Here is a 13,547-nt window from a genome sequence, read left to right on the forward strand (position 1 = left end):
AAAGCATGATTGATCCAACCCCATGCTTAACAGTTGGACAGAGGTTATTTTCATTAAATTCTGTGCCCCTTCTTCTCCAAACGTACCTTTGCTCATCCCGGCCAAAAAGTTCAATTTTAACCTCATCGGTCCACAGAACTTGTTTCCAAAATGCATCAGGCTTGTCTATATGTTAATTTGCAAAGTTCAAATGATGATTTTTGTGGTGAGGATGTAGAAGAGGTTTTCTTCTGATGACTCTTCCATGAAGACCATATTTGTACAAGTATCTCTTTATAGTGGAATAGTGTACCACAACTCCAGTGTCTGCCAGATCTTTCTGGAAGGATCGTGCAGTCAAACGTGGGTTTTGAATTGTTTTTCTCACAATCCTGCGAGCTGTTGTGTCTGATATTTTTCTTGGTCTTCCAGATCTTGCTTTAACTTCCACTGTTCCTGATGACTGCCATTTCTTAATTACATTCCGAACAGAGGATATTGACATCTGAAAACGCTTTGCTATCGTCTTATAGCCTTCTCCAGCTTTGTGAGCGTCAACTATTTTCAGTTTCAGTTTTCTAGACAACTGCTTAGAAGAACCCATGGTGCTGATTGTTGGGGCAAGGTCAGATGAGTCTGGGCATTTAAAACCTTTGAGATTGACATCACCTGGTCTTCCCAGACGATGATTGAGAACAATCCATGACACTGGCAGGTCTCAGCTTTGCAAAGGGGGCAGTGCATGCTATAAATTCTGCAGGGTGCCCAAACTTTTGCAGATGCCATTTTTTTGTTTTCTGTTATTTTGAAAGTGTAAATGATGGAAATAAAATCTAACTTTTGTTGACATATTATAAGAATGTCTAATCTGTAATTTGATGCCTTTTGGAGATTTTTCCATCTTTCCTTGGCTTCTTTATGCACATTAATACAAATTTTTAGCTGGGGTGCCCAAACTTTCGATCCCCACTGTATATATATATAAATACACTGTATGTATATTGTCCCAAAAGTCACCATACAGTACATAGTAAAAATTGGAAAATGTACCTTTATTTACAAAATATTAATTACAAAATACTTACAAAATATTCTCTGCGTGTTGGCCACCTCTTTCTACACACACACAAAGCCTTCTCCCCCACTTATAATTTCAGTTTGTTAATTTTTTTCCTGTGTATGGAGACTTTTGGGACACCCTGTATGTGTGTATATATATATATATATATATATATATATATATATATATACACATACACACACACACACACACACTATATTGCCAAATGTATTGGGACACCCCTCCAAATCATTGGATTCAGGTGTTTCAATCACCTCCAAGATCACAGGTGTATAAAATGAAGCACCTAGGCATGCAGACTGCTTCTACAAACATTTGTGAAAGAATGGGTCGCTCTCAGGAGCTCAGTGAATTCAAGCGTGGTACCGTGATAGGTTGTCACCTGTGCAATAAGTCCATCCGTGAAATTTCCTTGCTACTAAATATTCCACGCTCAACTGTGACGATCAACTAAGTGGAACAACTTGGAACAACAGCAACTCAGCCACGAAGTGGTAGGCCACATAAAATGACAGAGTGAGGTCAGCGCATGCTGAAGCGCACAGTGCGCAAAAGTCGCCAACTGTCTGCAGAGTCAATAGCTAAAGACTTCATGTTGCCTTCAGATTAGCACAACAACAGTGCATAGAGAGCTTCATAGAATGGGTTTCCATGGCCAGGCAGCTGCATCCAAGCCTTACATCACCAAGTGCAACGCAAAGCATCGGATGCAGTAGTGTAAAGCATGCCGTCACTGGACTCTAGAGCCATGGAGACGTGTTCTCTGGAGTGACAAATAATGCTTCTCTGTCTGGCAATCCAATGGACTGTCTGGGTTTGGCGGTTGTCAGAAGAACGGTACTTGCCTGACTGCATTGTGCCAAGTGTAAAGTTTGGTGGAGGGGGATTATGGTTTGGGGTTGTTTTTCAGGGGTTGGCTTGGCCCCTTAGTTCCAGTGAAGGGAACTCTTAAGGCATTAGCATACCAAGACATTTTGGACAATTTCATGCTCCCAACTTTGTGGGAACAGTTTGGGGATGGCCCTTTCCTGTTCCAACATGACTGCGCACCAGTGCACAAAGCAAGTTCCATAAAGACATGGATGAGTTTGGGGTGGAGGAACATGACTGGCCTGCACAGTGTCCGGACCTCAACCTGATAGAACACTTTTGGGATGAATTAGATTGGAAACTGCGAGCCAGGCTTTCTCATCCAACATCAGTGCCTGACCTCACAAATGCTCTTCTGGAGGAATCAGCACTATCCAGACAGAGGTCAGTGGTTATGCATCCTCGTAGAACAGAAAGAAAACTCCTCCTACAAGCTCTGCTGGACACTGATAGAAGTCACAAGATTGCTCTAACTGCTGATGAGAAAAGATATTTAGCAGTTTATATTTACTAAAATAATAGCATTTCTATGTAGTGTGTACTGTGGGAGACCAGATATAGTGAAGGTAGAGTCCTGGGTTTAGTAACACTTTAATATGTAAATCCTGCTATGTGTGCAATTTACAGTTGCATTTGTATACAGATCAGCCTCCTGTTGCTTCCTGTCACCTTGTGACTTTCTATAAAGTTGGGCAGAGAAAAATAAGGGAAATTCTTCCTCTCACCTGCAGCAACTTGCAATGTGATTTTTTTTATTATCAATGGTGGGCTTACAGGAAATAACGATTTCAGGGTGGGTGTGTGTTGTGATATTCACTTCAACTGTGGCAGTGGCACAGAGCCTACAGGACTGCAAGGGCGGTAATTCTCTATCTGCTTTGCAGCCATAGAAAGAATGGGGTGGGCTAATAAAAAAAACATGATTACAGATCTTTAAGCATGTAAAACACATCCTACAGTAACAATTATTTTAGATTTTTAGCTGTGTAACTGGAATCCCTTTTTTTTTTTGTTGGGAAAATGCAAAAGGATTCTCACCAAATAATGGAGATCAAAGTGGTCAACGTCATTCTTCAACTCTGTGTGCTTAATAATATATTCCACCTCTACCTCCTGCTGCCCTTCACATGGGAGGATGCTGTGCAGGGAATGGAGTTTCAGGAAACTTTTATTACGGGAGTAGAAGGGTAAAAGTTCCAGATTTGCTCTACCATCATCAGGGACTATGACGCCATAAACATATTGTCGATCCTGCAGGCTTGTTCTTGCCTTTGATAAAAAGACAAATATGAAAATAAGACATTTTGTTCAAAAGAGCTTCTCGCAATTTAGGTAAAAATACATTAGATAAGATTATTTCATTATGATGACATTTAATTATAAATAATGGATAATATTAAAAGTAAATTATTTTATCACTGCATAGAAAAAGACAGAGAACGTCAATAACTGTGGATTAAGGGCCTGAGACAACAGGCTTTTGTTAGCATCCTTCCATATACAAGTCAATGGGAATGCAAAAGGAACCTAAAGCAGATTAATGCAACTTAGAGGGAGGCCAAATGCAGGTCAGGGGGAGGTCCACTGTGGGTCACAAGCCCCTGTCAATGAACTCTAAATAATATCAGAAGAATGTCAAACTGATGTCAAAGGTAAGTGAAACGCACGGGAAAGTAAACCGTATTCACCCATTGACACATCCCAAAGCCTGTAGACCATTGTTATAGTAACCAATTTTGTGTTGTGTCATGCCATATACAGTGCCTTGAAAAATTATCCATAACCCTTGACATTTTCCACATTTTGTCATGTTACAACCAAAAACATAAATGTATTTATTGGGATTTTATTTGATAGACCACATGTGTCAAACACAAGGCCCCTGGGCCGAATGCGGCCCTCCAGGCCATTTCATGTGGCCCTCGCACCTCTCCTGCAGCTCTGCCCCCAGCTTCTTCCCGGCAGTGGCACAAGGTAAGAGGGGTGCCCTGTGATGTAAGGGAGGGTAGGGGACTCTTGACTTCTGATGGCGGGAGGCTCTGGACATCTGCTTATAATTATTATGAGTATAATACAATTCCATGATAGTTGAAAAGGAGGGTTGCACACCACTGGTATCATCCATGAGAAACTTTACTGGAGACTGCTGAGACAAAACACTATGGCAGAACCATCTTCTGTCTCATCAGTCTCCAATAAAGTATCCTTTGGATGATACCAGCGGTGTGCGACCCTTCTTCTCAGACTTGTATCATCAGCTACAAGAATGTAAGTGGGCTCTGTGCTGGACTACACCTGCCCTTCACAGCTTACGTCTGAAGTTATTATTATCAAACCTAGTAATAATCAAATGTAGAGGCAATTATTTAATATGATAAAGAGCAGAAACATTTATATAGTTTTACAGATACAGTCGGCCCTTTGAGGGCAACCGTAATGCTGATGTGGCCCGCAATGAAATTACGTTTGACACCCTGTGATAGACCAACACAAAGTGGCACATAATTGTGAAGTGGAAGGAAAATGGTAAAAGCATGTGCAGGGAAGCTGGTCACAGTTGATGTGAATATGGATGGAACCATTTACAGGGCAATCTTTGAATAAAACCTGTTAGAATCTGCAAAAGACTTTAGACCGGGCGGAGGATCACCTTCCAGCAGGACAACAAACCTAAACATACAGCCAGAGCTGCAATAGAATGGTTTAGATCAAAGCATATTCATGTGTTAGAATGACCCAGTCAAAGTCCAGACCTAAATCCACTGTGGAAAGACTTGAAAATTGCTGTTCACAGACGCTCTCCATCCAATCTGACAGAGCTTGAGCTATTTTGCAAAGAAGAATGGGCACAAATTTCACTCTCTAGATGTGCAAAGCTGGTAGAGACATCCCCAAAAGACTTGCAGCTGTTATTGCAGCGAAAGGTGGTTCTACAAAGTATTGGCTCGGGGGGGGGGGGGGCCTGAATACAAATGCACGCCACACTTTTCACAGATTTATTTGTAAAACATTTTGAAAACCATTTATCATTTTCCTTCCACTTCACAATTAGGTGCCACTTTGTGTTGGTCTATCACATAAAATCCCAATAGAATACATTTACATTTTTGGTTGTAACATGACAAAATGTGGAAAATTTCAAGGGGTAGGAATACTTTTTCAAGGCACTGCACCAATGGCAATGCTGGACAGTTGCCAGGCCCTGTTCACATCTCCACGTAGCGAAAACTCACATTCCCACATACATCTGTTTTGGGTGTTTTGGAGTGTTTTAACTCATCACACTTAAGGAAGCCAATTCACTTGAATGGGCTGCCCTACACGTGACAATTTACCTAGAGAAGCTTCAGAACTTTTTTGGAGTGGAGCATGGTGCGTTGTCACAGTTTTTGATGTATTTGCTGCACTTGGGGGGCCTTTAATATGTAATGGCAACACAAACATGAGGCACATTTGCAGCGTGTTTCTGAAATGCATGGCAAAGCGTGCATTTTCTGTGCAGTCTGCCATGAGTTTGGAAACACACAAAGATGTGAATGGAACCTCATTGTTCTTGTGTAAACGCACCAACTTTACTTCAGGCCTCATTCACACCTAGTGTAGTGGGAGCGCATGTTTTTTGGCTTGTTTTTCCAGTGACACACACAGGGCAACCCGTTGATATCAATGGGCTGTGCTACATGTGGCAAAGTAGCTCTTGGGAGGTTTTGGTGTGATGTGGGTTGCATGTTTTTTACCATGCGTTTTGCTGCATTTGTCACTCGTTCACATGGCAAAATGTGTGCTTGTTTCTGTGTTTGGTGTGCCATTAACAATTAATGTCACTGAAAGCGCAACTAGCTCATTTTAGGTGTATAAAAGGTGGCCATACGATATACAATCTGAGTGTACAATCTCCTTTAGATTTACCAAAACTATATCATAGGAGGACACGCCATCTATCCAATCACTCTATATCCAATCAGTCAGGTCCTTGCACTACATAGTTGATGGTAGATCTAAAGGAGATTGTAAAATCAGATTGTATAGTGTATGGTGAGCTTTACAGAACCTAAGACACACTTCTCCTATTTTCAATTCCACAGCTATCCACACAGGCTGTTATCTGGTCGCTCAGCACACTCTGCTAAATGAACGATCTATGCAAGATGAAATTAAGATAGAAAAGAAAGATAGCAAAAAAATTGATGCCTGTGTACTGTGATCACTGATTAAATGCATTGGAAAACCATGCACCTGTGGAAGTGGGTGGTAGTGATATGCTGGAAGGGGAGAAGGCAGCAACAGGCGTGTACTAATGAGATCAGCTGATGAAAACCTTCCTGCGTCTTTGGTTGGCCATACACTATACAATTTTCTGTCCAATTTCTGCCCAATTTCCTTTAGATTTACCTTCAACTATGTAGTGCAAGGGTCTGCCTAATTGAATACAATTGAAAGTGTTATTTAGGTTTGACCTCATATTAAATGGTTTTTGGTAAATCTAAAGCAAAATTCTCAAGAAAATTGTATAATGTATGACCAGCCTTATGCAGGCCATACAAGGATCGAATTCTGAACAATTTGTTTTTAGAAAATCAGAATTTTCATGCATTTTGTAATCCGATGGCGCCATCATTGATTTTGAAATTTGACCAACCAACCTTTCAATTTCACATCTTGCTACAGAAAAGAACTTTCGTGGCCAAGAATTTTCTTTTCTTTCCAGGTCACAGCATGCTTGTTTCTTTTTCGATTATATTTCTCACACGATTCTCCCATCATTGATTAGAAATTCATTTGTTTTTCTAAAAATTTCCAACATGCCCGATCACTCAAATTCGATGATCGGACGATTCTTTAGCCCGATAATAGTGCAAAATTTGAACGAAAATTCTTACAAAAGATTTTTGAAAGAAAATTCTTTCGGAATTCGACCCGTGTATGGCTGGCTTTATTGTTTTTTGTGTCCTAAATCTACAGGTGAAACTCAAAAAACTAGAATATCGTGCAAAAGTTCATTTATTTCAGTAATGCAACTCAAAAGGTGAAACTATTATATGAGATAGACTCATTACATGCAAAGCAAGATAGTTCAAGCCGTGATTTGTCATAATTGTGTGATTATGAAATATAAGCACAGTAATCCTATCTTGTGGGATTACTGTGCTTATATTTCACCTTTTAAGTTGCATTACTGAAATAAATGAACTTTTGCGCGATATTCAAATTTTTCGAGTTTCACCTGTACATACCAGCAAGTGTTGAAGCTTTCTAAGAAATTCAGAAAGGGCTAAGGTAAGGCCTTGTTCTCAAAATCAAAGAAAGCTTTTATTTTTCTGCAACCGAAATGGTAAATTGCTACATAGGGGAGCTGAAATTTAAAAAAAAAAAGGTGAACTTAGCCTTTAAGGCATGTTTGTTTAAAAAAACATTTAGGGAAATGTCTTTAGTTTCACAGTTGTAAAAGAAACGCAAAAATTACCTTTGTATTACCTCCCTTTCCTTTAGATTGTAAGCTCCATGAGCAGGGCCCTCCTATTCCTTCTATATTGAACTGTATTTTAATTCTACTGTCCCCCTTTATATTGTAAAGCACTGTACAAATTGTTTGCGCTATATAAATCCTGTATAATAATAAAAAATGTAGATATGTTTCTTTTCTTTGATCATAAAAAATATGTCCACCAAAACAAAATATATGACTCTAGTTACATGTACTGTGGGTGAAGCGTGTTGAAAAATGGCCAACCTTTGGCATCAGTAAAGACCCAGACTAACCCTCTAAACCATGCTCTGAGCTAACAGAAAGGGTGACCTGGGGGTCCTGTGCATATCTAAATATTTTCAGACAGTACAAATAGCCCAATTTACAAAGTATCATGCTATAGAACTGAGGTCCTAATATGTGTAAGACTGGAAATTAATGATTACTCTGGTCATATCCAACCTCCTTTGGCTTCTTCCAAGAGATAGGCTACTTTAACACTGATCCGCCGCAAAAACACGGCAAAAACACATAGGCATTTTTATCGCGCTTTTGCCACACAGAGCAATTTTAAAGTACACATGACTTAAAAACTGCACCAAAAATGCTTCTCAGAGGCGTTTTTGAAGTGCTTTTCAGGCTGTTTTTCAGGCGTTTTCCATTGATTTCAATGGGAAAAGGTGTTTTTGGGACATTTTTTAACTCACCAAACATGCCACAAAGATACTGCAAGCAGGATTTTTTACACAATACCACAAGTGCAACGCCTCAGTGTGAAACCATTCATAGATATACATTTACATACATAGGGAAGCATTTTTCTTGAGATTTTCAAGCACTTTTTTAAAAACGCTTCAAAATCTCCTCAGTGTGAAAGAAGCCATAGAGCCCAACTATGTAATCCAATTCCCATGCACCCCCTTAAGGTCGGGGATGGTGTGAAGTACTCCAGTGAACTTATTCTCACCACACCACAAGTTTAACTACCATGGCTCTATAAACACTGGGTCACTTCAGGCCTATTTTGCTTCCATAGCCTAGTCAAACCTGATGGCCTTAAAACCTTTTACTTATAGCTGTCTCATATCCCATTGGGGAACCTATGTTCACTTCATATGTACAGCAATCACCCCCACTCTTCTGGTCTAATTTCTGAAATCTATTCAGTGCTACTAAAATCATGCTTTTGCAATCCCTTTCACATATAGTATTAACACATATGGAAATCATAACTGAGCTACAAACTGGCAGAGGAGGACTGTAGGCAGACATGGCTTATCACCAAGAATTGTTCCCAAAATTCCCCAAAAGTGGAACAAATTGTAAAATGCTCACTCGCTGTTACCTTATACCCAGGCAAGTGGCTAGCTTAGTACCAAACTATCCTTTCACCTGTTTTTGGGGCTGCTCAATGACTGGGATATTCCTCCAGATTTGGTGAACCTTCCCTATAGAGCATACATTCTGGAGCTAAGTATACCAAATATTGAATATACTGTACAGTTATCATATTCTCAAAAATCTATATGAAACCAAATCAAATTACAGGCCTGACAACGTAGATAAACACAACAATCACAAAGGCATGGAAATCACAATTGCTCAAAAATCTGGAAGTCAAAACAAGATTATGCCAAATGATAGTATATGAAAACCTGATGGCCAAGCTCACTAAACTCTACTCTATGAACAAATTTAGGAACACTAACATTTTGAGCCAATTTATCCATTCTCCTTGCTGGCCAGCTGTAGGTAGAGCCCTCCTCCCTCTTGGCCAATCTCCCTTACCATGACCCCCTATCTACATCTCTTTACCTTCTTCTCTATATTCTAACTTTCTACACTTATCATTATCGTAGACTTCATTTATGATTATCTCAAAAGAAGCATATCTCATGATGACACTAACTATTTCATTAGCTGCAATTCCCAGTTCATCTCTATTGCTAACTCCAAAATGTGTCATAATGCAATTATAACTGCTTTGCAATGCAACCATATTAGTACTCCAGGGCCACTGAATGTCGTAATCTCTATCGTTTGCAAACTCTACGCCATTTGCTATCATAATTAAAATATTGAACAAGAAAAATGTCAAATTAATTGCATCCTAAATTAAATTTCCAGCTCAGCAGGTATTACTTAGAAATCATTGGTAATGCCTTTTAAATGTATCTAAAATATATATTGCATCTACAACGTAACATATCTACAACACACAAAAATGCAAAGATGTGAAAAGAGCCTAGAGTATTATTTTATTGAACAGAAGACTTAATGCAGTTTTGTCACAGTTTATCCTTTTCTGTTGTTTTTTGCCAATCTACCTAACGTTTTTATACATTGTGGCATTGCTACTTTTCCTGTCAAAGGTTTATAAATATTTTAGTGAGTAAATGATATAGGGAAATTGGGCAACTTGAGTCAAACTAAACTTTTTTGACAACCTAATAAACTAGCCCCCTTAACATAGAATTTTAGAATGACACATATACTAATATATCAAAACAGAACTATTACCCGAAGGGATACTGTTTCCATCCATTGGCTTGTATTGACACTAAAAGAAGCTTGTCCGTTGTTGTCTGTCATCAAGGTTTCATTGATTGAATTTTTATAACTTGTTAGGTAAACCTTAATGCCTGGGATAGGGTCATCATTAGCATCCACCACTTTGACCTGAAAGAAGACATAATAATATATCACACACAGAGTTTATTAGATTTGTAGCGTTCACCACCGAAAGGACCCACTGTTTAGGTTACAAGGTTCTTTCCCCATAGGTACACTAGCAGCCAGGAACACTGTCACTCTTCTGGCTTAACGACCAGTCTAGCGGTATTCTTTTTTTATGATTTATTGCAAAACTTGAAACTTGGATGAGTGCAGGGTAAATTTAGGATATACTTAAAGTAGTGTTCATGTGCTTCTGGATGTGCAATACTTAACAAACATAAAAATGGATTAAACTATTGCAGCAGTCCTAAACTTGTGCACTGTGCCACAATGCATGAATAATAAAAATTAAACAGACCACGCATTAGTAATAAACATAGCATTCAAACAATAACATACGGCTTAAGTTGCCGTTAATAAAGTTCCAAATTGTGAAACAAGTGCATATGCATGTGCTCCAGCCTAATTGAAGTGCTTATTTTCTTCAATCAATTCAAAGTGCTCCACTGTGCTCAACAAGGTGCCCCACATGGACTAAAACTCACCCTTAGCCAATGACCATCTATTTCTCGAGTGGTCTATAATGCTTGTGGGGCATTCCCCAATAGAACAGCTGTCTCCAGATCCCTGCAAGTTTAGGATAGGCATATCACCAAAAAAATCAAATTAAGAGGATATCCCATAGTGTAAAACCGTAAGATATTTTATTGAGAGGTAAATGTACAAAAATATCACCTTAGGCACCTTATTTGTGAGTGATATTTTTTTACATTTACCCCTCAAAAAATATCTTACGGTTTTACACTATAGTGTGAACATACAAACTTCAGGCAGGAGGTACCGTGGTTGGGATCTGAACCAACAACCCTAGTACTGCCAGGTGGAAGTGCTAACCATTTAGCCACTGTGCAGTTAAGGATCATAAACAAAGTTAATTTGTTTGCATTTCTGCTCATATAACGTGTTTAATGCAACAGGGAGGCTCTAAGCAGTTTCTGCAGCAATTTCAAAGGTAGCTGAGAGGGCGATTTTGCTCAGAATCCACCAACATTTATTCTTATTGTTAGCAAAGAAATCATGGAAAAAGGGGTCAGGCGCAAGGATTTCCAGATCATGGGCCCAAAAGTGGATATGTGGAAATGAATATGAGGTGCCCTTTGTGCTTCGCTGATTTAAGTTTTACTTTGTGACTAGGGCCTAAGCTTTTCTGCCATTCACCATTCCCATATTCAATAAGATTTCCTTAGTGGCCAGTAAAGTCACTCTCATCAGAGAGAGGAATAACAATCCTTGAAGCTTATCCATGAAATCAGAGAGGGGCACCAGAACAGGTTCTTCTGGCGAATAAATGATTGCATGCATATTTTGGGGTATGCCCGTAGGCAAGACATTTTTTTAATGTTTAAAATGGAGCTTAGGTACTGTATGTACACTCCAGTGCCTTTCAAATACTAACATTTCCTTACTGGGTGAACTGACCATTTAAAACTAACCACTAACCCAAACCCCATAACAGATGTACTGCTACAGGGCAGCTGCTCTGTGCAAAATCATGTAAATATACGTGATTTTGCATTTCTGGATAGAGGGCATGCATGCTGCCCTACCCGTGCTGCTATTGCTAAGGATGTCAGTCACCGAGTCCTGGGCAATGATTCCCGGCCAGGACTCAGTGATCGTCGGCGAAGCTGACAGGGGAGATATCTGTCTGTAAATAACACAGGTCTCTTTCCTGTCAGCATACACGTGCTGCTTTCTAAGTGCATAGCAAAGGGATAGAAAGCAGCATATCTCCTTAGTAAAACACAACACAGCACACAGTCTAATCATGCAGTTAACCCTTTGATTGCCCCAGATGTTGACCCCTTCCTACTCAGTGTCATTAGCACACTGTCAGTGCTTTTTATTAGCACTGATCACTGTATTAGTGTCACTGGAGATGTCAGTGGCAGTTAGTTCCCACCCAGTGTCAGAATGCCCACCACAGTCCCACTCTAAGTCGCTGATCACCATTATTAGTATAAAAAAAAAATTCCAGTATATATACCGCCATTTGTAGACTGTATAACTTTCATGTAAACCAATTAATATACACTTATTGGGATTCTGTTTAGCAAAGACATGTAGCAGAATAAAATTGGGCCTGTATTTATGAAGACTTTTTTTTTTATTTTTTTATTGAATGTTTTATAGCAAAAAGTCAAAAATATTGTTTGTTTTTTTTTCAAAATTGTCAGTCCTTTTTTGTTTATAGCGAAAAAAATAAAAAACATAGAAGTGATCAAATACCATCAAAAGACAGCTCTATTTGTGAGACAAAATTACATAAATTTAATTTATGTACAATGTTGCATGACCGCGGAATTGTCAGTTAAAGTAATGCAGTATCGCAAAAAAATGGCCTGGTCGGGAAGGGGGTAAATCATCCGGAGGGCAAGTGGCTAATAATAATAATAATAATAATAATGTCTTCACCCACACTTACATTAGTATTTTAACCAGGATTCAGCAGAAACCTATTACTTAGATTAGCAAAGTGCTGCATTATCCAACACTTTCTGCTTAGAGGCGTATTGCATTTAAAATGAATTAACTCAAAAGTACGTAGCTGTATTAGGCTCAATGTACTAATTGCCATTTAGTGTCTACACTTAAAATCTTTTAAGTCATTTTCAGACAAGTGACTGTTATTTTTAGCTCTCGTTGGTTATAACAATTTTTAAGGCAAAATAATATCATAATTACAGCATATTTTGCTAGTATTAAGCAACTCACCACTCCATTGAATGGAATCCCAGATTTGTAGTTACTGTCAGCATCAACAAAGGACACCTTGTTGATTATATTGGATATAGAAACCTGACTGACTGTAGATAATTCAATTCCTACCAGAAGAATCATTGAAAAGAAATAGATCAGCTTTGGGAAATCATAGGATCCACCATTATTCTAACCATAAAATCCATGTACATTACATGTTCCATTTATAAGCAAGATAGAGGAAAGATGAAAGCAGAAGTTACCAGTCCCATCTTCAGTGATGGAGGCCTGTCCATTCAGTCTACGCTCCCAGTCCATATGCCTCAGTTTAAAGACTGTAGAATTAACCTCTATGGCATCACATCCTTGTCTATCCAGCTGTGAGTGAGACAGAGAGGCACACATTGATCAAGTATTAGTGATCAAGTAGAGGACTTTAGGGTTGTAAACATATCTACATAAAGGATCAATCCACCAGAACCAACATTCCAATTTAAAGCCAGGAACAAAAATATAATGTATGTGTAAATGTAAGTCCTTAGATGCGGTAGCCGAGTAGCTTTCTTTTTCTAGTTTGTTTTCCTTTATTTTTACTTATTAATCCTGCGAGGAACAAACTTCCAGTCACTGAGTGAAAACACTTATTATAGTGTGTCTAACTCCACTTAAAAAAGTGTTTTTGCTTGCATATGATTGGATGATGAAAGTCAACAG

The 13,547-nt window shown here is 38.9% G+C and overlaps 1 protein-coding gene across 1 annotated transcript in view; it reads right to left on the reverse strand.

Annotated features, from left to right (window-relative positions):
• The window catches only part of LOC149449763 (alpha-2-macroglobulin-like), a 126,319-nt gene that overhangs the window by 87,426 nt on the left and 25,346 nt on the right, over nucleotides 1–13,547 (reverse strand). The window contains exons 9-12 of the mRNA XM_089692751.1: nucleotides 13,097–13,211; nucleotides 12,849–12,958; nucleotides 9,918–10,076; nucleotides 2,969–3,199 (exon numbers count right to left, since the gene is read on the reverse strand). Of these exons, the coding sequence (XP_089548877.1) occupies nucleotides 2,969–3,199; nucleotides 9,918–10,076; nucleotides 12,849–12,958; nucleotides 13,097–13,211 (615 nt within the window). The remainder of the gene's footprint in view (nucleotides 1–2,968; nucleotides 3,200–9,917; nucleotides 10,077–12,848; nucleotides 12,959–13,096; nucleotides 13,212–13,547) is intronic.

This window comes from Staurois parvus, unplaced genomic scaffold (assembly GCF_062004578.1).
Source record: "Staurois parvus isolate SC_StPar_1 unplaced genomic scaffold, SC_StPar_1.0 ptg000604l, whole genome shotgun sequence".
Classification (NCBI taxonomy): domain Eukaryota; kingdom Metazoa; phylum Chordata; class Amphibia; order Anura; family Ranidae; genus Staurois; species Staurois parvus.